This window comes from Argiope bruennichi, chromosome 1 (assembly GCF_947563725.1).
Source record: "Argiope bruennichi chromosome 1, qqArgBrue1.1, whole genome shotgun sequence".
Taxonomy (NCBI): domain Eukaryota; kingdom Metazoa; phylum Arthropoda; class Arachnida; order Araneae; family Araneidae; genus Argiope; species Argiope bruennichi.
Window position 1 is genome coordinate 8292612 of NC_079151.1, and position 25120 is coordinate 8317731.

At 33.2% G+C, this 25120-nt stretch overlaps 1 protein-coding gene across 2 annotated transcripts in view; it reads right to left on the minus strand.

Annotated features, from left to right (window-relative positions):
* LOC129961582 (dual oxidase-like) overlaps nt 1-25120 on the minus strand; it is a 148844-nt gene that overhangs the window by 5034 nt on the left and 118690 nt on the right. For both annotated transcript variants that reach the window (XM_056075082.1, XM_056075090.1), the window contains exons 18-27: nt 23252-23524; nt 19335-19377; nt 18389-18552; nt 15213-15443; nt 13384-13477; nt 10875-10924; nt 9378-9538; nt 5680-5800; nt 4053-4279; nt 888-1217 (exon numbers count right to left, since the gene is read on the minus strand). In XM_056075082.1, the coding sequence (XP_055931057.1) occupies nt 888-1217; nt 4053-4279; nt 5680-5800; nt 9378-9538; nt 10875-10924; nt 13384-13477; nt 15213-15443; nt 18389-18552; nt 19335-19377; nt 23252-23524 (1694 nt within the window). The remainder of the gene's footprint in view (nt 1-887; nt 1218-4052; nt 4280-5679; nt 5801-9377; nt 9539-10874; nt 10925-13383; nt 13478-15212; nt 15444-18388; nt 18553-19334; nt 19378-23251; nt 23525-25120) is intronic.

The following is a 25120-nucleotide window of genomic DNA, read 5'->3' on the forward strand; positions in this document are numbered from 1 at the left end:
ATTTGCAAACATTTGCATAGCATCGTACAGTCATATTTATTACTTTGAATAACGGTTTAAAATGAGCGGTTACATTTTCATGTTTCCGAAAAAAATTCGATGTTGACGGCGAAGACCGTCATTAGGTATCGGCAACATGAATTTTAATATGATGATGTTCATAAGTAGGACAACTGATCCATGCGACAAGCATGATGTAAAAATCATTCGACATGCTTTACAGAGTGAATCCCCCGAATTTGGCAAGTATCTACTTCTGGGTAGTAGGTTCTCTCTAAGAAAAGATTCTTCTAAATTTTTATTGGATTTTAATAAAAACTAACAGTTCTTTCATTACTTCGACGCATATTATTGTTCAAAAATGACTCCTCATCGCTTTAAAAATCAAATAATTTGCTTTTGAGTCATAACAATTATATTTCCTTGGAAACCTTTCTTTTATTAAAAACTGTTTCAAAATTAGTTTTAAACGCAGTTGTGTAATAATACTCTTTTATATATATAATACATTAAAAAAGTAGCTAGATCGAGGATGTTTTAATAGCTCTAGAGCGATTAATTAAAAATAAATATCAGATTTTACAAGTTATTACATTAATAAACTTACAAACAAAAAAGTTGTATTATATTACCATTTATTACATTACAAATGCCTTGAATTATTTCAAAACATTGAATGCTTTTTAATATGTTAATGTTTTCTAACTGACAGTCTTCAGTCAATTGGGAAATGCATTAAATGACCCACAGAATCTATTGGTAGATGCAAATCAATCCAGATGAAGGCAAGGCTAAACAGTTCAATGGACATATGATTTGAGCTTAAAGCATTATCTTGCTGCAGAGGCTCGAATCTTTTGTTTCAAGGGAAAGAAAGAAATACTCACGAGCATGGTGGTCCGGAGATCGAACTTATGGAAGAACTGCGTGATGAAGATGTGCACTTCCAGCACGTTGGTGACGTCCTTCCTTTCGACGTCCCGCAACACCTCTATGAACCATTCAAAGTGGCGATGAGAGGGACAGATCCAGAGAAAATACACTTTCTTGCACGCCACACCAGAGTAGCGGTTGGTGGAGGTGCCGAACACCAGATCGTTCAGGATGGAGGCGTAGGGTGTGACACCGATTCCTCCGCCCACCATCACCGCCACTTCGAATTTGTACCAATCCTGGTTTCCTCCCCCGTACGGTCCCTCCAGCCTCACTTTTTGCTCCTGAAATTAATAAAACAACATTTATTCCACCTTTATACCAACTATATGTCTCGTCCAAACAAAGGCGGGGCCGTATTTTTATCGGCTTATTCAACATTTAGCGTGGTGTAAGTTTTCAGTAGATGGCTGTGCAGTCCAAAAGAAATCTGCTGTAAAACGGTAATGGCGGTGCGCCGTTAGGTGAAGCTAAGGTGACAAAACGAATAACATTTAGATTCCTCCAAAGACGTTCACAGTCCAGAAATCCAAGTTTTATCAACAGAACGTGCTAGTGCAATAATATTTTCAATCGAATGTAAATGAGACTAAATATATTTCCAGAAATGCTATCTTTTATTGGTGCAGTAAACTTTAACTAATGACTGTGTGTGATTGACTTTTCTGTAGAAGGCCATGATCGGATAAATTGTAATATATCGGTTCACTTCAGCTGTAAATGGCAATTTCACCAGCCCTTTCTGCAAATCGAGGCGCTAGGGTTTATTTCATGTTTATTGCAGATTCATGTTAATGGCAATTTTCCAACTAGCCATAGGTAACACCTCAAAAAAATTTGTGACTGCTGCTTCATTAGAATCCGTCACTGGAGACAATAATTGAATTATTGAGCGCTTAATCAGCTTAGAGACATCCATGATCTGCTGTTATTCGTTTTGTCCTTCTATTTCAATGAAAGACCCAATCATTAACTTTTTTTTTATCCCGTTTGGTTTCAGATTTCTCCTGACATCCGCAGTCATCTCTCAGACAAATCTTAATTTTATTGTATGAATAGTGTCACTGAAATCATAGCCCCACTTTCATTCTCTAGAAGGAGGAATCATGTATTTAAATAATACATATCAACAACCTTTAAAATATATGTCGCTAACATCCATGTTACAAAAATAAAATCTAAGCCTCTGTAATTTGGCTGAATTTTTTTTTAATTTCAAGGACAACAAAGTGTCTTAACCTTTTAAAACATTCGAATTTTTTTTAAATTCTTAATTAAAGGTTTAGTTAAATAAAAATCACCCGCATTCCTCATTCTAATGGTAGACATTATTATTGATACAATGTAAACAAAGAAGAAGATATTAATTTGGTAGCTCAGAGGTTAGTTGAGAATTTCTTAAGATGGAGGTAAATTAGATTTTTATCGAATAATAGGATTCTTTGTATATGTTCAGTTGGAGTGGGTGGTTACAAATGCATCGAAAACGGCGGGGACTTCAAGTAAAGTGCAATGGCGATAAAATATGCGCAAAACTTTAAAAAAGTATAAATAAATATTTATAACATAATCTTGTTTAATACTCAGCAGGCGCATTCATGGAACTTTTTAATACGTCATTTATTTCGTGTTTAAAAAAATTCCAGCAGTTTCATAATCTCTGCAGTTGTTCTGTGCTTTCATGGATCATTTGCAAAAAAGGTTTTGAACATGAGATACAGGAAAACCTGTATCAGTATCCAAATGAATGTTAAAAAAATGCCAAAGTGTAAAGACATTTAGGAATGTTATTCAGCTTACTAAAAGACGTGAATTTTGACAAATCAAAAGAAATGAATGCCCAATTAATTATGAAATTCAACCAATTGAAACATTATTAAAATATGATTGGCATTTCTTCGGTTAAAGAAATCATTTCTGAAATTATTTATTTAAAACTTGATAAGAAATACTTCAGCAACCCAGCACCAGCAACTCCCCCCCCCCTCTTAAAAAAAGAACATTTAACTATTGAAGATAGCGAACTTTTAACTTTTAGGTATAATCAGTAAGATTGAAGATTTGCTCGCACATGGATGAGTCAAAGTAGATCTTCGCCGGGGAATAGCTGTAGAGTGTTATGATGCGGCAGCCCTTAAATTGATTCATGGTCTCTAGCTGTTTTATTATTGTTATTACCTGTGGAAATTATTGCACCCTGGTATAGGATTGGAATGCTTCGTGCAGCCGGGACTAATATCTATATGGTTTGGACTAAAACGGAAAAAGATTGTGCATATTTTACGGCAATTTGTTTGAGTCGATTAGCATTCATGCAGCACATTGTACGATGAATTGAATTGTCAAAAGATTTTTCGCTCTCAAAAATTATATTGCTCTACGAATTTGGCATTTAAAAGGCATATTCAGTTTTGGCATTCTCATGCATTTTAAGGAAGAGAGAGCGAAATGCATCACAAAACCCATTCATCAACCACAGGAAAGAAGTTGTGATCTTCACCTATTTTTCGCATATGCCTAAAACAGCCTCATTTTCCGAAGTGTCCCTAGCATGATGATTGTACCTTATGTAACTTCTTTCTCATTGTTGGATTCTTGTGTAACAAATTGCTTAAAAAACCGGAATGCATAAATGGTCAGTGAACTAAAAATTATAAACTTATGCAGATTTATAAAATTTATATTTACGTTTTCACTAAATTAAACAGAAGGTCTTTGATATTTCCAGTGCGGTAGCTAAAGGCTGGATCATGAACAAATTCTATAAATATACTTTGCTTGCAAATATGTTAGGGAAGAAATGGCGCGGCAGTGCTATAATATGCATAAAAATGAGAATATCTGAAATACTTTTTCCTATAATGGGGAAATGATGCAAATTTTGATAAAACTTCGGTTTTATTATTTTGGTAATTTAAAACATCTGAATGTGATATTAAAATTATTAGATAGATTTTTACTCGTCAAACTCTGCTTGCATTTTCAGCGGCGATGACAAATGGCGCTGAACCACAGCTGCGAACGCACGGCAATCTCTCAACCGTGGTGGCTTGGAGTCGTACACAAAGATGCCAACTTTAAATCATATGATTGTTTCTACGTCCAAAAGAAACATTTACCTTGTGCATGGCTGCTTGCATATTGTTGGGGTCGAAGTAGTTCCGGAGTTTCCACGTCCAGGGGCCTTGAGCCTTCACGTGCACGGAGAGGTAATTCTCGTGGGGTGCTGAGGTCAGGGTGAAGGAATGGAACTCGTTCGGCTGCAGAGCCGTCAGTCCCAGCCGCACCCACTGGCCTGAAAGATACTTGAAGTTGGGGGGGCGGCTGAACTTCACTTTGGTCACATCTGTCACAAAATAATATAAATAAAGCATCAGTCTTCTGAAAGAAGTTTTCGTAGTAATTGGAAATAAAGCAGGTCCTTACAGATTACGACTCGCAACGAATGCGTTGAATGAGTGACTGATAAAAATCATTTTCATTTAAGAATATACACATTAGTGAACAAAATATCTTTTTATTTCAGATGTAAATGTTCTGGAATTGTGAAATTAATTTCTCTAGAAATTCACAACAATGGGGCACCACTAGCATAAAATCAAAATTTAAGTAAATAAATGGATCAACACAGGATTAAATTATGAAAAAATAAAATGGTGTATTGTAATCTAAAATGCATTAAAAATTATAGAACTCTAGCCCATTTGGAAAAGATAGGAAAATCGTTTGCAAAATTCCATCTATGCAAATATGATACAAATTTTAATTAATAAACATAATTTAAAAAAACGCTTTTAGCAGTGTATTAAAAAGGGAAAATAATTATAATATTAAAAATCTTGTGATCAAAACAAAAATCTCAAAGTGTGAGGCTGAAGCACAAATAGGATTGCAATAATATCTATAATGTATTTCAATATTCTTTGTTTTTTTATTATGTTGATTATGATGCTCTTCTATTGTTTTCTGAGTCTCCGCTTTCACGCTGTCTGTTTCGATCTCTAAGCCTTTGAGAATCCCCCCCTCCCCATTTTAATGCACTAATAAAATCGCTTCTTATAAAAGTTCATTTTTATATATTATTATCTATATTTTAATCTTCATGAGATAATAATCATTAAAAGTGAATTTTCTATTTATCATCTGGCAGAAGTCGCACTCTCATTCTCAGCTCACAGCTCAGAACCTCAATTCACAGGGTGTTGCCACGCTGGCTGTGAATAAACTGCCGCACCAAATGGGCAGCCTTCTTGAATTTTCCATATTTTCAGCAACTATTTTATTTTGAAGAATACTTTCTAATATTCTTAATTTCTTTATAACAACGTTAGATTTTCGATACAAAAATCTTTCTAACTTTTTGCTTCATTAATTAAAAAGTGCTTTAAAACTTTTCATTTTTATTATTATCTACTTTTCCCGTCTTTAATATATTTCACAATTTATACTAATAAATATTAAGGAATCGAAAAATTAATACTTCAAAAAAAAAAAAAAAGAATTCCAGATGACATCCATTTCATTAAATCAATCTTTATCTAAATTAATATATTAAGACCCCTAAAATTACAAAAATATATTCTATTTCTTTTCGAACAAATAATTTTGCATACTTCCTAAAATGCAACAGGTGAGGAAGTGAGAGAAAAATCAATGACGAAATTTCATTTTCAAGAACACAAAACATGCTAAAATAAGTGAAAGTTAAGTCGCTGTTAGTTCTCAGATGAAAATGAGAGCTCTTACCGGAGGGTAGCAATTCTGTGTCGAGAATGTCCAGTTCCACAAACTTAGTCTGGAGGCTGACCACCTTGTCGAGCGTGTAAACTATGGCCGGACCCACGAAGAAGATCCAGAAGCGGGGGGTCTGCAAAATAATCACAAGAGAAGAGTTTTTCTTTGCGTTATATGGAAGAGAAGCATTTTAAATACTGTCTGTTTAAAGAAACATTATCCGCTGTTTTTCAGTTTTATATATCAGGACTAATGGGCAAACGCATTGCAATTAACTTTTCTTTTTGCAGCGATCGAAACACAACTGATTTCTCACAGTGGCTGCAACCACCTGCAGTAAAAAACACTGCGCAGTGTCGCTATTTTTTAACGTTTTTCATTTATCGCGTTCGCAATAATATTTTTGCGCTAAAAATTTCACGATTCATCCCAAGGAATCTCAGCAAAAATTTGCATGAAGAGGATTATTTTAAATGCAAAAAAATTGAGAATGCCGAAAAAAAGCTAAAGCATTGTGGAAAGCGGTAAAAAAAAAAAAGATTTTTTTTATAACAAAATTTGTTATTTTCACTCGAAGGATGTATTTATAAACACATTTAATGTTAATTGGGAAAATTGGAACTTGGGACAAAAATTATAAATGTAATTTATAAATCAATGAAATATTTTTTTTTAAATTTTAATACATCTAGGGAAGAAACGAACACTTGTCTTGAAAAATTAAACTGTTATCAATTCTTTTTCAAAGTGACGTAGTTTGACGAAGAATTGAAGCATTCTAATGGATGACATTAAAATGAAGATAAACAAAAATTCATTCAAATAATTGAAATGCTTAAAGCTGCGAAAGTGTTGCCATGAACATTTTCTAGCGTTGAAACAATTCTGAAAAAACTTTTTCTCTGATCGCAATGAACTCATTAGTAGAGCATTTTCTGCTTTGAAAAGAGTGAAGAACTATTGCAACAGTTCATTGTAAGAAAACAGTTCGATAGCGTAATGCTGCAGTAGGTGGTGCAGTAGGTAGGTAGTTTTACATAATCCTAATATTTTTGCATCATTTTCAGAAAACAGAGCATTCTAAAATTAAAAAAAAAATAAATAAATAATTTAATTGATTATAATTAGTAAATTAATTTAATTTTTTAAAATATATCAGATTATGTTATTTATTTAGTTAGGCGTTCAAAGAATTTAAAATTGCAGACTTCAAGCGTATTTTCTTACAATTAAGTTCTATTCAACTATCTTCAAATTTATCTAGATTAGTCGAACAAATTTAATATAATTCCACTCTTTTTTTAAAACAGAGAAATAATTTGATGAAGTAATAATTTCTAATAATCTGAATTCGGATTCACTCTTCTGCTACTTTATTGATGACTTTTCTAAACACATTCTTGTTGTACTTGATTTCACGCTTCTGAAACTTCTAAATGATTAAAACAAGGGAAGAAATAAAATGATTTAAAACAGAATGCGGTGCGTCAAGAAGAAATGCAAGAAAAACATTTTCAAAAAAATAGGAAAAGAGGTTTGTATTATATTATACTTAATTTAACCTCATTTGACATTATAATATTTCAGCATTAAAATCAAATTAACTATCATTTTGCAATTTATAATTTGCTGAATATAATAGTTATTCATTTGATATTTATAATCAAAGTAATTTTGTAAAGTAAAACTGAATTACTTTTTCTTTTGTACAACCTCATATTGCTTGTTTTTGACATTTTACTTTATAATAAAAATCCTAATTATATCATCAATATTTAATATAAATATTCATATATGAGAGTCATATTTATAGCTTCATTTAAATTTATTCCCTGACTTCAAAGCAAATGAATTCTTAACAAAGATTAATCAAACTAATCATTTAGTAATTAATATCAAAAATAGAATAATTATAAGACGCAATTAATGTTAGTAAAAAATATCATTACTTTGAGTATAAATATAATATAAACTATCTTTTAAGATAAGATGAATTATCTTTTTCATAACTAATAGATTTCCAAATCCATATGCATGCTCAGTCTAATACTAAGACCCCCAACAACAAGAACTTTAGCGCAAGAGGGCCCCAACACCCTTAATCTGCCCCTGACTTACTTTTGACCGTCAGGCTCCAAGCCATGAGACCGGTTTCCAAGAAACGTCGGAACTTCAAAAAAATATATTTTCGGTCCAGTATGAATATACCGGTTTCTGTAAAACACAGGTTTAAACATTTATGAATCAACAGATGAAACGATACCATTCTGGGAAATTCTGAGTGCCTTTAAGCATTTTCTCAACTGGCAGCAGATTTCTATTTTCCACCACTTATTATATCGGATTCAAAGATCTGCTCTTGGAATGATATAATGAGTGGCATATGCTCTAAAACATTTTGTGAAATTTTACAAATTTCTTCCTTTTTTTTCTGTTCTTGAATGGCTATTTGCTATTAGTGTGCTATATCCGTTAAATATGTTCTTCATACTGTACTAATATTTATTACATTTTTACAATTCTTCTAAGAATATTCCTCCAGACTGCTTCATAATTTTGTAGTACCGTATTGTAGTATTTTCTACCTTCTCTTTTTAACAATTACTATCATTTTGATTTTTGTTGTTATTAATCAAGTAACCGTACATGAGGTTAAATATCATATCAAATTATAGTACTTTTAGTAATTTTAAGATTGCTAAGCTCTAGCAATGTTATTTGTATTGTATAAAGTAACTACTTTCATTTTATTAAATCTGTATCAACATTCGATTATATGCTGAGTAAGGTCAATCACTAACTATAGTTCGTTTTGTTTTAACTAGGAGTTGTGACTTCAATATGAGCTCTCTCTTTAAGTGAACAGTTCTGATTTAATAACAATTTTTGTAACTTTCAACATTAACACTGCTGGCATTCTTCGGCAACAGTTAACTCTTCTGTTAGAGGCACACAGCGTGACAAGTTATTTGATACCAAAGAAATTTCTTTTCTATACTTTTTAAATTCTATATTGTGGGACTGAGTCATTTGCAAATCGTACATGCTCTGCTGACTCCAGTGCTATAAATCCATACGGTTCATCTGAGTGTTGAGTGAATGAATTCACATGCGCTACAAAAAACTGTAGTGTGTAATATTCTAAGCAACACCAGAGTTCAGATAACTGATGCCAAGGGACCGAAATGTCAACTGATGCCAAATCATATATAAAAATAAAATTTACTGCAAACGCCGAATTTACTAAAAACAAAGTGCTAAATATTGGGGATTCTAGCAGTTAAAGGTAGAGCCGTATTTTATCAAATAGGTAGATGATCTTGTGTTATGGCCCAGGGGCTCTTCCTCTGAATATAATAAAAATAACGTTATGTTCAGGAAGGTTCCCACCATTGTTGATAGAAAGGAAAGCACCAGAAACCCACACTAAGCTTTCTTTACAGAAACCCAAAAAGTGTCATTTTTTAACAGCATGCAAACTGAGAAGAGACACCCCATTGGTTAGATCTGGCATCTCACAAATCCATTGTTGTTGGTGAAATGGAAAATCGAATGGTCTAGGTGAAAAGAGGCAGCGCTGTCTGTCGATTCCCTTTCAGACCAGTATGAACCCATCTTCATTTATTAGTCAATTCATCGAAAACCACCTCACGTGCTTCTGCCCGGGTACATGAAAACGCGATAAGATCCGTCGGCGGGAAGGCACTTACCCCTGTGATCTTCGCTAAGCCATGCACCAAACACAGTAAGTACAGAAGGACGTACAGGCTGTGCGTTGACCAAAAATACTTGTAGGCTTTCTGCCGGATCCGGGGGTGGGCGAAAATGAACATGACACATACGATGGCGTACAGCAGGATGCCTGAGACACCTGCAAAAGAAGCAACCCTCAGAACAGCTCATTTAAGATAAACGTTTTGCGTTCATTTAACATTATTTCTTACATAGGCTTCTTAGTTGCAACAAAATACGCTTAAGAGTTAGATTTAATATTTTGTGGCTTAGATCAGAATTCTAAAGTCAGTCAGCCAGCGTCCCGTACTTCGGAATAGATATTTGTTCAAATTATAACAGGAAAAATACAGTGTGATTATAGATGAATATCTCGACTTTATAAATCTGACGAAAGAAAACAAAACAAATTATTGCTTAATTGTTTATCGGAAACCAATAAGCCTCTGCCTCTGAAGGACATTTAAGCGGCACGAAAGCTCATCCCACACATTTTTCTTCGTTTGATGTGAAGCTCGGAATGGATGCAGATGTGTGCGTATGGCAATGTTTGATTTTTCTTTTATTGGGCTTCATGAAACAGTAGCAAATGACGTCAATGCAAACTGACGAACATGCATCAGCTGGTTTTTAAAGCATCACATCAAAGATGCTGAAAAAGTAGGGGATGAGCTATCGTATTGCCTTGTTATTCGCTTGTTTGGAAGCGCTAACATTAACATTTATAACTGCAAAGAATTTAAACTTTCAACTGATAGTTATAATTTCCAATGAAAAGAAAGGTTCCGACATACAACAACAACTTTTTTTTCTTTTAATAGCCCTGCAAGGTTGAGATATTCATTTATAATCACACTGCACCTTTACATACATTATAAATATTTCTATTTATTCCTTTTTCATACATAAAATGTTAAACACAATTTTTCTTTATTAACATTTTTATTTATCTTGTGCTTCATACTTGTTCATGGGACCTCAAAATCCAAGGGTAGTGCACAAGGTAATCAAATGTTGCCACTAATTATTTTCCAAAAAGTGGATCAATTTAAATATCAACAATTACAGGGGGAAATGCCACTCATTTCACAAGGGAAAAGAGTCATATTTTAAACGGAGATAGCTTAATGTTAATATGCTCAAAACAGAAAAGATTACTTTTATATCACATCCAATCTCTACATGAAGAAATTTAATGGAAACTCTAATGGCAATGTTATGTTTTAACTAATGCGTTCCTGCCTGCATATTAGCTGCGCACTTTTTTAAATAGTGTCACTTAATCAGTGGTCTAAATAAGAGAAAGATGGAAGAGAATTAGCAGGAAAATTCCCTTTCAAATTTCCCTGCTAAATAATAAAGATCAATACATTTCAATAAACTTATTTAGTGTTCAAAGATTGTATTTATTTCAAGGTGCGAGGTAAAGAAACTATGCGCAGAGAGCTTGTCACCGAATAGAAATTGGATGTTACCTGTAACTGTCTGAAACAGCCAGTAGGAAATTGTTGGCTTGAAATCGGAGCTGCAAGAAAGGAAAGGAAAATTAAGTATAAATGGGAAATAATGGTACAAGAAGTTTAATTTCGCACTTTTTCTCCGGTAATAACACAAATAACTTCTTTTCTCACATTTTAAAACATAAATAAAAAATATCAAAACTTTTTAAAAAATCTTCTGCCATATATACACGATGCCAGTAAAGTATTGAGCTTTTTTCCCGCGGAAGAAGAACATCATAATAGTGGCTAAGCACTAATCTCTGAGGCCATTTACAATGTCACCTTTGAAGTTATTTTTGTCTGGAAAACTATATAACACACGGAAAAAGTCAATTGCAAAGTTATAGAGCATTATTCTCGAAGTGAGGAAAAAATACTTTGTGCACAAGAATGCCTATATTAGGACACATTTCTTTAAAGCGCATTCAAAAATTGTGATGTTACGAACGCAGAAAAAAAGAACGTTACTTGTTAAAAGTTTTGAAGAATGTTTTCAGTTGATTTCAAGAGAAAATACTTATAAAATATGGGAAAAATAAATGTTGAGCGATATAGAGAGAGTTTCATTGATTGAATCAGAAAAGATGCCTTGTGCACATTAATAAGAAGAGAACATGATTAATAAACACTTGATCGCAGCAATAATCAAATTTTGGAATGGTTATCTTGCTCATGGGGTTTATTATGGTTCTGTAAGAATGATAAACGGCTCCAGCAGCTCCTTTGTGTCGCTTCTTTATACCTTTGAAATAAAAATGTACATGTCATGTATATTTTTGTATAGTTTTATTACATTAATGAGAGTAACGTATTTTCTTAAAGATGCTCAAAAAATGCAGTTGATTTTTTTCTTTCAACATTTCTAACAGCTTTTGAGACACAAAAGCTAATTCCGAATTTTATCGCTAAGAGGTCTTAACCACTTTATCAAGAAGTCACTTCCACGATTATAGCCACCACCACTCTGAAGTCAAAGATGGCGAATCAGGATTTTAATATGTTTAACGTGTCAATAAAAGCACATAAATTAGTTATTTTATGAATACGGCACTATAACGTTTTAATTAGGCAAATAATACTATTAAGCAGAACGCAATTTTGATTTTATCTATTACATTTGAAGGCACATTTTTACGCCTTAAAATTTATAATCACTCTGTGTTTTTCCTCCTTTGATGAGTCTGCAACATCAAAGGTCATAAAGAATTGAACTTTATCTTCAGTATCAATCAGCAATGAGGACTCATCCATCAAGGCTGAAAGCGTCCGCACTTATTTTCAGAAATTGAATTATTTTTCTTTTTATAGAAATTTTTAACTTCCGTGCTCTTTTCTTACTTTGTTACTCTGCGAATCCAATTATCCATAAAAAAAAAGCAATGAAAATTTAAAAATAACAATGAATCAACAAGCAAGGGAAATGTAGGTCAGGAAGAATCTTTGTTATGCATATGAAATCCCACAGTACAAACAATTGATTGATTCAATGACAAAACCAACCCTTTTATCTTTTTTGAATTTAGAGGGGTTCGAGCTGCACTCAGAATAAACTCGATTTCGGCACTGAACTTTTTTTTTTTTTTTCACTCCTGTTCATATTCAACTTTGTCCTTACTGTTTTTTTTTTTTTTTTTTTTGTCTCTCTTATTGGACATTTATGAGTTTTAGTTTCTATACAAGTATTTTTTTTTTCTTAGAAGCTACTCTCCTAAAAAAAATTACGTGGTAATTTTCTAAAACGTTATTCAAATCAAAATTTTTCTGAGAAATAAATTATCGCTAATTTGAGAAATAAATTATCACTAATTATTGAGTGTAAAGAACGATTAAAGTTGGGGATCATTTAATGAAAATCTTATTTTTATTTATTTTTGGACGAGTATTGAGTAGACTAAAATAGGACTACGTAGAGAAAAGAATCTGAAACAATTTCATTTGTTGAATTATAAATTTAATCTTTACATTTATCCTGTTTCCTGGCAGAACTACAGATAATTCATATTGATTGTTTAGTATGTCTGAAATGCTATAAATTTCACATGCGGATTTAAAATTGAAAATTTTGGGGTGTTTATGGGTAAAGTATCTGCATTTTCTAATTGCAATGTGTTGAAAAATATTTTTTGCAGCAGTGTTAAGCTGATTAACCTAACTGATTCGGGACCTTTAAAAAATTATCGAAATAGTAACTCTTTTAAGTGACTCTAAGATATTAAAAGCAACGTAACATTTTTTTATTCTACTCTTCTTGTGATTCGACGTTTTCTGGTGATTAACCATGTGCTTCAGTAGAGTCGAAAAATATGAAAACTTTATAATGCATCACTGTCAATCTATTTTAAAGATGATTTAAGATTTTTAAAAAAGAATTCTGATACATCTTCACAACTGCAAATTCCTCAAAATTCGAATCACTGAGTCGTGCGTGCATGTGTGCACGTCTCTACACCTCAACAAACAGAACTGAAAGAAGACGACTCACTCGAAGTGCACCTCCTTGGTGAGACATCTCAGATTGTCAATGGGTTGCGTGGACACGTGATAGAAGTTGATACAGTGGCCGACGGTGTGAATCACTGGAAGAGACAAATTCAATAAGTTGATCGAAATTTTGTACATGCCGTAAAAAAATACACTATTTTAATATTTCCGGGGATTAATTATAGACTAATCAATTAATTTTTATTCCATTTTAATCCCATACGCGAGACGCACAAGAAAAAAAAAATGTGCGAAAAAATGAGAACTGTATTCTACGATATTTATAACAATCGGTTCAGAAATATAAACACTAAAATGTAGAAAAAAATAAAGACAATCAGGTGGAATACATTTTTATTGGTGCACTGAAACATGGAAAATATTTTTAAAAAAACAAACAAACTTGGAAGCATAATAAAAAATTTTATTATTTCAAATGCTTAGAACAATGCTGTAAGAAAATTAAGTCATATTGAATATTATAACATTAAAAATTAAAATCTGATTAAAGATTCCTATTTGATTAGAGTATCAGTTCTTCACGCTTTTATGATTTTGATTTGAAATCCATATCTTCAATAAAGAATTATTTTTAATACACTATTAAAACTCTACTTTGAAATTTTTTTTAAAAAATCTGTTTTCCATAAGCTTTAATTTACAATTTTCATTTAATATCAAATTTTATTTTTTAGTCTTTACTGTACGAATACACGGAGAGAAGAATTATCATTAAAATATAAACATAAATCCACATATAAACATTGGTGTAAATATGACTGCACCATTAGAAAATTGTATTTAATGATACAAGCTCAGCATTCTGTTCCATTAAAACCTTTGACTGTCCCAATTAGAACATTCTATTAACTTTTTCTGTTGGATTAGAGGGAATCTTGGCATGCAGCCACTCAAAATATGTCTATCAACTTTCTCCAGTGTTCAATCGAATAAAAAAATGCCAATGTCCCAGTTTCATTTAAGAACGGCATAGTTAAGTGAAAAGTAACAACGGAAGCTTTAAAAATTAGAATATGACTCAAGGCATCTAATTTTCAAATTTTTAAAGAAATTCACAAATGAATAATCCGTATAAAATTGTTTGAAAAATCCAAATCTCAATCTAACCAATGTCTATTTTTCTAATATCAGTCCATTATTTTTCTATGATATTTGCAAAATTTTTAATGTCATTTACCTAAATTTTAAAACTATTGTTGTTAAAACTAAATACATTCAGGAACTTGTTCGGAGCTGTTATTCGCTCAACAAACAACATAAATTCTGAGAGAATTTAAAAATGAAAGGTAAATATTAAATTGCCGTTTGCACAGAAAGGAAGGAATTTCTACCGCTAGGGGGTTATGGATCATAAATATTCAATGAAAAACTCAACACCTGTTGTTAGAATTCAGTCATGCCATGAAACAGGACGGTAATGTAATAAAAAATTCTGTTCTTCGGCCAGTGGCTGTACAGAAGACCGATACATTTCTAATCCTGTGAATGGGACTTTTTTTTTCTGCTGTGCTAGAGCTTTCAAATTTGATCGCTTGTAGGCTGTGGAAGCGATACACCATATCAATGTAAACAGAATTTAATTGTAGGTTACCAGATTCATTTTAATGAAATTTTCATTTCATGTGCTTAGTTTCATCTGGTGTGTAAAAATGGGTCATAATATTTATAAAAATATAATAAATTAGCAAATAGTAAATAATTAAACAAATTATAAGAAAACAACTGTGTGTTTTTTTCCCTTGACAAAAATGTGGAAGGTGAACAGAATCACAGAAGCGAGAACACAACGAGAAAGAATCGTGGACTTACTGGAGAAAAAGAGAGCTGTGAGGGCGACCACCTTGTGGAACTGGACGTGGGAGTCGAGGGGAATGTACTGATGCAGGGGCAGCTCCCGTAGCTTAGTGATGAGGTTTCGGCACATGGTGAGCAGGAGGAGGGAGTAGCAGAAGGAGAGGGCGGCCGCCGAACCACGGGTCACAGCGATTCCCAGCCCCATCACATGACGCAAATCTGTGTGCTCCGCGAAGTACGAGTAGACTGGAAAAGAGGAGAGACTCGCTTAGAGAGAAAAAATGTCACTGCAACCAAAACTGTTAGTATGAGACAATTTTCGAAACGAGACATTCGTCGGGTTAACTGTAACTTCCCGTCCACAGGCATCAAAACTACAAGTCAGAGTTTCAGACCAGTGCCAAATTTTAAACCCAATCGATCTGTGGTGTTCCGAAAAGATGGATGGGAAAGTGCATTTCGAACGCAGAAATGGTCTTTCTGTTGAAAGAGATCTTTCGAATTTTCTGCATATAATTGAAATAAAAACTATGTTCATTAAATGTTGCAAAATCAGTTTACTCAAAAATTATTTTGTAAATAATTATTGAATTACTTCAGAATGAGTGACAGCATATGTTTTCGTTTTGGTGTAGATGAAAATGCAATAACTGTCACTGAACGACATCGCTTCCATCCATTGGCGTCATCTGGTTTGAAATCATTTATTAAGCCATTTTAGATCAGGGAGGACACATTGATATTTTCAAAGCAAAACTTTGCCCTTAGAACTTGCTATTTGGCTTTAAATTTATTTTTGCTCTTTACTTGGTTTTGTTATTTACACCTTTCGAATATATACAGTGAAACCTCTTCGAACGACCACTTCTGTATAACGGTCACTCCTCAACGGCCAATAGGAATGTAATTGCTTCATGTTTCTAGCTATGAGCTGAAACGTTCAAGGTCAGGTTAAGAAAGACCATTTGTATTTCTTGCTTTTTATTGGCTATTAGTGGATTCCGATAATTTTGGAACGAAAACATCATTCATGCTTCTTTCATTGGTTGGTAATTGAACTGACTTACGACAATGTCAAGGCACGTTTCTCTGAATCTCGAGCAACGCATTCAAGTTCTGCATCAATCTGAGAACAGAAAATCGACGAGAAAGTTAGCTGAAATATTTAACTGCAAAAGAACGTAAATCAACAAAATCATTAAAAAAAATATTAAATTTTGAAAGAATACGAAGATTCAAATTTCATGGTGTCAAACGGATGAGACACGAAAAATATGCCGACATAAATGATGCTGTTTTGAAGTGGTTTCAATCTCTTTGTGCGAAGAAAATTCCTATCAGTGGACCTGTGATTCAACACAAAGCAAGAAAACTTGCGGATGCTTTGGGAATTGAAAATTTCTCTACCAGCAATGGACGGCTGGATAGATTTCATAGACAGAATAATATCCCTTTTCGATCACTGTGCGGCGAAGTGGCCGATGCCGACCTTACTTCGGATATCGATTGACAAGAGCGTTTTCTATTGATTTTGGCTGAATATGATGACAAGGACATATTCAGCGTGGACGAAACGTCGATCTTTTTTCTCGCTTTGTCCAATAAAAATATGATTCAAAAATCTGAATAAGCTACAAGTGGAAAATTTCCGAAGGAATGACTCACCATTAATTTTTGTTTAAGAGCAGCTGGTGAGGAAAACACACACACACACAAAAAACGCCTTTAGTCATTTGGCGATATTAAAGAAGTTTCTGGTGTTTTAAAGGGAAAAAATTAAACCGTCTAGAGTTGGACAATGCGGCGTGCCATACACACGGAATTCAATTCACAAATGTTAAACTGTTATTTCCACCGGCAAATACAACATCAAAATATGTCATTGGATCATGATGTTATAAAATGTTTCAAGATGCAATAGAGACAACGCGCTTTCCGACATGTCATTGTACATATGAATTAATACGAAAATGTGGTAGTGAACTGTCAGAGAAAATTTCTGTCGGAGATGCTCTTAAGTGGATTAAAACCGCCTGGAAAAAAATAAGTCAAAAATGATAACTAAATGTTTCATTAGCTGTGGTATCAGTACAAAGAAATCGAGAGACAGATATATTCGAGGAATCGACGGCGGAAGAACAATTAACAGAGCTATCAAACTTACTGGGACAGAGTACGATCCCGAATTCTTTCAGCACGAAGCATGGAATGTTTTGATGCACGTTCCGTTTTGAAGGAAGGTCTTTTGGTTGACGAGTATATCCAAGATAAGCGTTTTTTACATATCTTTAATCAAATCTAAAATTAATTTAGGATTGATTTAAATTAACGATGTTGTGTGCTTCAATTTTCATAGATGAAAAGTGACTTTTCATAGATGAATTTATTAACTTTTTCTCAGAAGAATTTATTGTATCTTACAGGCACTGATTCAGTCTTTGAGGCAGAATTTTCCGATACGGTTGGTAATTGTAATTCAGCTAAAACTTAAAGCTCAAGCGGAAAATAGATGAAGTCATCGAAAATTCCGACTAAATAATAAACGAATCGGTTGGAGATTTACTTTTTGAACGTTTTAACTTTAAAAAAATGGTTGTTTCTGAGAAGCACAAAAAGTTGTAAATTATATCGTTTTCCAATAAAATGCAAAAAAAAGCATTAAGAAAAAGTACTGTTTTCTCTTTAGATAAGACTCAAACTTTATTTTAAATGTGTCAGACTTGTTTATATTATGTATTATAGCAATTGTCTCGCATTGTAAAGAAAACCCTACAAAGCTGCCACCCACCCCCTTTGAACAGCCAATGTATTACTACGTATCACATTATTTGAAAGATGATCAAAGAAAGATTGTTTTCTTAGTTATTATTCTGACTCTTCCTGTCTTCAGCGATCCATTTCTGGCCACATAAAAATGGAAATGGATGTTTGTTTTTTTAAATTGTTGAATGACAATAATAAAGTTATTATAGATGTGCCTCTCTAGTGAAATTCGTTTTCCTGAAAGTCCTTCTCTAATTTAGCGAAAAATAAGCGCTTCAGTTAATTTATCAAAATGGGCCTCTTTTCGCTTCGTCTTGATCAATCTCAATGAAATCAAATACACTGCTCCAGATTCTCAAGATCCTTCGGGGCAGCGCAAAACCACCGCCTTTCGGCAAATATTGTTTTAGAAGAGGAGAGGAACTCACAGACGAATCTCTCGAGGAAGAGCACTCCGGTGACGACGTAAAAAACGAACAGATAGAAAATGTGCTGTCTGTATTCCTCTAGGAAAGTGGCCAGCTGGTTGAACTTGCCGCAGAACCAGCCGGGCGGGTCCTCGGCCGGACGGCTGATCTGGAAACTGGTCATCCTGCAATAGAGAGAGACGCGGGAAATCATTAAAAGTTATTTTTTTAACGAGCGTTTCATTACCTGAGAACATTGCATTTTTCAAAAGAATTGTCAATTTATAAGCACCAGTAAAAAGAAATGATTATGACAGAATCAAAATAATACGTATAAATGAAAAATAAAATTAAAATCCATAAATAGCATCTGCACAGTAAAATTCCAAGTTATCTAATATAACTTTGAACACAAATATTACGAAACATAAGGAAAATCTAGTGGCAGTTCATTAAATATCTCCTTTTTTTGAAATAAAAATTGAAGGCTATTTTATTTTTATTCCCACAGAATGAAAATATTAAATTATTTGCAAATAATTAAATAATCATTTATAGCAATTAATTAAATGGTCAATTCTTCATTATTGAAAATATTTTCATAAAATATGAACATTTTTTTCAAACAACAAAGGTATATCAGCCCATGTTAAATAATAATTGTTGCTTTTAAATGAATGTGCCCAGTCAAGGAGTTTGAATGTCAAAGATGCATCGCAAAATGTGGCATTCATTTCTTGTTTCAAATAATAACATCAACAATGCCATACGCATTAGAAAAGTATAACTTATGAAAGAAAATAAATATTTTCCCACTGAATTACCGCTCTCTACATTTATTTATTGCTACATCGATTAATGGCATACAAAGTGCCAAAATGCAGGGCTCTATAAAACATTTAAAATGATTTGAATTATCGGCTTCCGCTGGATTTGAGGGTAAAGATATAAAAGAAGAAACACCCACCTTGCTATATTAGTCGATGTGTCCAGGAAATTCTGCTTTGCTCCTAGAAGACGAAAGAAAAGAAATTTCATTTCCTTTTCTGTAATAGTACAATTTCACTGAAATCAGTCGGAAATTACCTGCAGTCTCTCATTTTCAGTATGAATAGCTCCCTGCGACATCCCGACCATCAGCGGATTGCCATTATTTATTGGAGACAAGAACCATTTAACTCAGAACACGAAAGCATAATTTTGCTGTAAATACATATGCGCACTGCTTTGTATAAGGAAGCAGACGATGAGTTCTTTAAGCTCCTGTGCTTAAGGTAACGCTCTTTTATTGGATTCTTTTTCCAAAAAGTTCTGGGTTAAATCCATGACTTATGAAGGCGGGAAGCAGAAAAAAAAAGCATGGAAAAGTATTCAGAGCTTATATAGTTTTAAAAGGGAATTTTTCCTTAATTATGAGAGCATTTTTTTTACCCGCATGTAGACTGGAAAGAATGGAAAAGTAGCGCACAATTCAGAAGTTAAAGCGGAATCTGAATGCATGTCATCAAAAAATAATTATTGTAAACATTTGGATAAACTGAAATTATTACACACACACACATACCCAGTAGTTACAGTTATAAAAAGAGGCAAATCAAAGGGCGTATTCAAATGCTAGGCGCTTGCATTGTGGCTGTGGAATAGAATCTCGTAGATCAAGGGAAGTATTGTGTACCTGTAATAAAGTGACTATGCTGAATTTATTGAGAAGGCGAAAAAAGCGAGTGAAGGAGTTACAAAAATTAATTTTAAAAAAATGAAGGAGATCGATTGAAAAGACTGATTAGAAAAATGCTTGCCATAATGATGCCTACTTTAATAAAAATGCAGGAAAAGTTTTCATGGAGTTATCTGTAAAATTGGCGAGATATTTCAGATTAAACTTTTAAATTTTCCGCGATTTTAAAAATGGCTCGTCTTGAAATTAAAAAATGTATCCACGGTTTTGCCCCCTCTCCCCAGTGAGTTTTTCAGATTTTTTTATTATTATTTTTGTTTACTTTCTTTTTTTGGGTGAGTTTCATTTCGCATTAACTTACTCGGAAAAACTGGATGATAATACAGGAAAATATATTTTTTAAATTTTAGACGAACTCGTTTTCAAGTCATGTAAAGTTCAAAATTTTGAGCGTAAATATCATTGCCAAATTTAAAAATAACCATATGGAACTTTTTTCTATGTTTTTAGTATGTATGGAGTACATAATAAAAACCGATCTCCTATATTTTTTGTAACTCCCTTATTTCTCCGTTAGGCCTCTGGAATTCTGTTTCAGTAAACTCAGCACAGTCAACTTTACTGAAGGTACACGTTACTTTCTTGGCTATACAAGACGCCATTTTGAATTTAGAGGTCTTTTAAGGACTTTACCGATCGCTTGCACATTCTGAGTATACAATATCAGTTAGAATCACGTTATTCTAGACAGAATTGACACCACGATAACGAATTCAAAGAGCCTGTAGACTGCTCAATGAGAAGCTCTATTTATCAAGAGAGCCGAGGGATAAGAATTATCGAGAAGGCTGCCAATGTGCTATGATCAAAAGCAAGTATTATGTCCACCTGTTGCAAAAAAAAAAATAGAATGCTTTTGGAACTTTGTTATTTATTATCGCATCTTCACAAAGTGGGTGTCAATGGAAATGACTCTATGGGACAGGTTTATTGAGGTAGGCACACTGACTAATTGATAATTAACTACTATAGCAAAATTTTTCCATTACGGCTATCAATGTTTTTATTGGATCGATTTGTCGAGATAAAATTAACCTTTTAACAAAATTTTGTGGAATTCTGATGATAAAATTGAGAGTTATAGGATTTTGGAAAATGACGCTTCCAATGTTAAATGAATCTTATAAACTTTCGGCGATATCTTGGAATCTATTGTATATATCAGGGGTGGCGAACCTTTATGGATCAACCTGCCATTTTTTCTAAAGAAATGTTCAATGAGGTATAGATGTGCCGTCAAATAATTTTGACTTGTGTTATGGGGAAAATAATAAAATTTAATACTAACAACTCAAAACTCTTTCTTTACTACGAAAAAATACATTTTGCACTGTAAAATAATAGATATTTTAGTTATGTGTAACTCAAATTGAAGTAACATGAGTGTGACTGTTGTTGCAGATTAGATGACAAATATATTAGGATTGTAAGGTGTTACTTTTAGCAGAATACATGCTGAATTGGGAGTCATCTGCCAAACGGTTTCTAAGCGAATCTTTAATGTTATTCATCTCGATAAATAATGATTCTCAGGTATAAGCAGATGAAAATAGGGTTAAAATAGCATGAGCCAACTTCTTCAAACAGTTAAATGTATCTAGAATCGACTTCATGTTTCCTAAATTTCTTTACTCTCATTTTTACTTATATTGTTCGTTAATCTTTCTGCTTCAATCTATTCCAACTTTTCTCCTCTTTCAATAAATTTTTAAATCCATATTGAACTAGACTGAAAATCAATCAGCTGCCCTTTGACCTTGGATTTACCCTATTAGATATTAGTAAATGTAAACATCTTCTCCTTTGATCTTTCTTTTCACCCCTATTTTGATGGATTAAACCTATCCTAACACATGTGCAAAGACGCGGAGGGTTTTACAATCCGTTGCTGAACAGTATATTCCGTCTTCCAGTCACCACTCTTAAATGTAGCAATGCGACAGCATCTTTCTAATCTTAATTAGATAGCAGAGAAAATTAAGCAATTAAGGCGTTCATTCAGATCTACTGTGCGCAAGGGAAAACATACAACGACAAACGGATCTAATAATAAATACGACCGTTTTTCATGTCGTCGTAATTTTGGAATTTGCAACCAAGCAAACACAAGTTTCATGTGTTCTAATATCTTGTTTTCCTTACACCATATATTTTCGAGATAAAAATACTGATTCCGAAGCTGGATAACACGGTAAATGGTCTGATAGCATTACGCAAACCTACTCTACTACCAATGTAAGTATAACTATGCCAAAGTATAATTATGGCTTGTATATCACCATAATTAAACTAAAATATCACTTTTATGACTCACTCACCTGTCACAGTTCTGAATATAAGGGAGAACGTGCAAGACTTTAGTATGTACCCTGCCTTTTCCGGAGTACCATCAAGATATTGCATGATTAACGAATCAGCCTACCAACCCAATTGTAATGCAGTTATGCAGTGTTAACCTTCAGCTTGCACTTGAACACTTTTTCTCTGTTTTATGAATCTAATGTATGGTATGATTGGCTATTCATTACATTTCAGCAATGGAACAGATATGAGTTTATGAAAAATTTTGCATAAATTTAGGAAAAGAAAGCTTTTTATATTTTAGCTTATAAAAAGTTTCTCCTAATGCATACGTCCGAAAGTCATCTAAAAACTGGACATGGTCCAAGAGGAAATCCTACATTTTGATTCGCGCAAGTCACTTTTAATATGTCGATAAGACGGTTGAAGATCTAGACATCAACGAAATGTCGTTCCACACAACTCTGATCGCAGGCGCATCGTGTCACAGCTGGTCGAACACGAATGATTACTTTCTAAGATAGACCAGATCCCTTTCGGACATTCTTTTGTTCCCACTTTGAACCGCTGACGATTTGAAACAATAGAAAAGAGAGAAGGGGAAATTTCCGAAAGAAAATATTTTCAAAAGTCATTCCAGTGATGTTCCTTCAACACCCAAGATAGCCAGTTCAACTTTGTGGTTTTAGAGCATTAATGCGAAGAGGAAGCCATGCTAAGAATAACGTATAAGCAGAGAAGAAGAATGAGTCAGGTAGGAGTTTTTAATCAGGTGTAAAGTTTTTATTTCTTTTTTCTAACCTCATATCGGCACGAGCGTACTCATTCGGGCCACAATAACTCACCTTTGCAGTCAAGTCCGATGGCGATGAAGTCGCCCTTGTACTCCCTCATCATGAGTTTGAAGTCCTCGTAGCCGAGCTCTTCTTTGTTCTGCAGGCCGGAGGCTTCAAACATACCCTGGATGAGGTCCATCACTTGCACCTCATCCATGGAATCTGTTTTAGCAATGTCCACCAGGGAACGTAGCATCTGGGTCAGTTCATGCTTGTCAATAACGCCGTTGCCGTCATCGTCACACATGTCGAATACAATGCGCAGCTTGTCCTCAGTCTTGCCTGTAAGGGAAGGAGGAAACTTTCATTTGACTTTTCCATCACATTTATGATAATGAATGATAAATTAAAAATTAAAGAATTGAAAAAAATTATAAAGAACTTCCAATTTTTTATAACACTAGTAAAAGTGCATTTTTAAAAAGTAATTATTTTTTAAAATTTGGCTTGTTGTATGCTTGTAAAGATGGAATTTGATAATTCCTTTTTCGCTAACTTTCTCAAATAAAATAAAATTAGAAATGTACTAATACATTGTAGAAAATATTTTTTTAATAAAAAATCGGGAAAAAACAAAGGAACGTAAATTGATGAAATCCTGGGAGCAATTCAATAAGGGCATTTAATCACAAAACAAGATTAAATTACAATTTACTGAAAAAAAATTTCAGTGTTTCATGCTTTTACGTTTTCATTTTAAGCCTTAAAACAATATAAAATTTCGATAAAAAATGTTCCCTACTTTTTAGTGCATTGAGTGAAAATATTTTTATTTAAATTGTTAGCATAAATGAAAACTGCATCAAACATACGCGAGACTGTCATATGATTTCAAGCATTATTTTGCCCTTAAACTAAAAAGCGCGAAGGAAACGAAATTTTATAAGGTAAGATAAAACATTTAACGTAAATGTTGAATTAAACATAACACTAATAAACTTAATAAAAACGTTTTTTTAAATATGCATTTAAAAGTAGAACTTGATTATTTTACTTTTTTTTTTTTGTCTTAACTTATGTCTAATTAACGAGCGTTGATATGAAAATTTTCTCAAATTCGCTGTTAGATGGTGTCACTTTTATGGAAGAGAAATTTAATTAAATTAATTGATTGACTAGTAATTAAAGTTGTGTACTGTCGTTCAGGACAAGCAAATGAACAAAATATCAGAAATGTAGCACATCAAATAATGAATTAAAAATCTATTGCAAATTTCTATCTTTATAAATATGAATGAAATAAAAGTGTTTAAAACAATGTTTTGAAAGACAAATTCAAGGCGTAGAAATAATTCATATTTTACATTCCGGAAATCAAGTTTTAGCAATTGAATGAATATAGAGCTTTTATAAGAAGCCGAACGATGTCTATTATCGATGAAATATATACAAATGCGCATGCATATACTCTTTATAAATGTTACATAATATATATATATATATAAATTAATAAAATTGTTCAGTATGTTCCTGTATACGTTCAACTATGTACTCGCAGAACCAAATTTTTTACAACTGACTGAAGAAAACCTACTGGTGCACCAAGAACATGGTGCCGATGCTGTCCTTCAGATCTGGTACAGATGCCATCTTTCAGATTTTGTACAGATACTGGTTTTTGTTGGTATGGTTCCTTCAGGAAATCTCATAAAAAAAGGGGGGGAGTGATTTTCCGGCGAAAGAGGTAGCCATACTATTGGAAAATGGTGGCTGATCACCCGTGTATCTGTAAAAGGCTGTCCTAGCAATTGCTTTACACGACGATCAATGTGAGGAAATGCGCCATCCTGCATGAAAATGATGTCCTGAAGGCATACATGCTGTTTCAGTTGTGGGATTACAAAATCCCTCAAGATATTACAATACCATTGTCCTGTG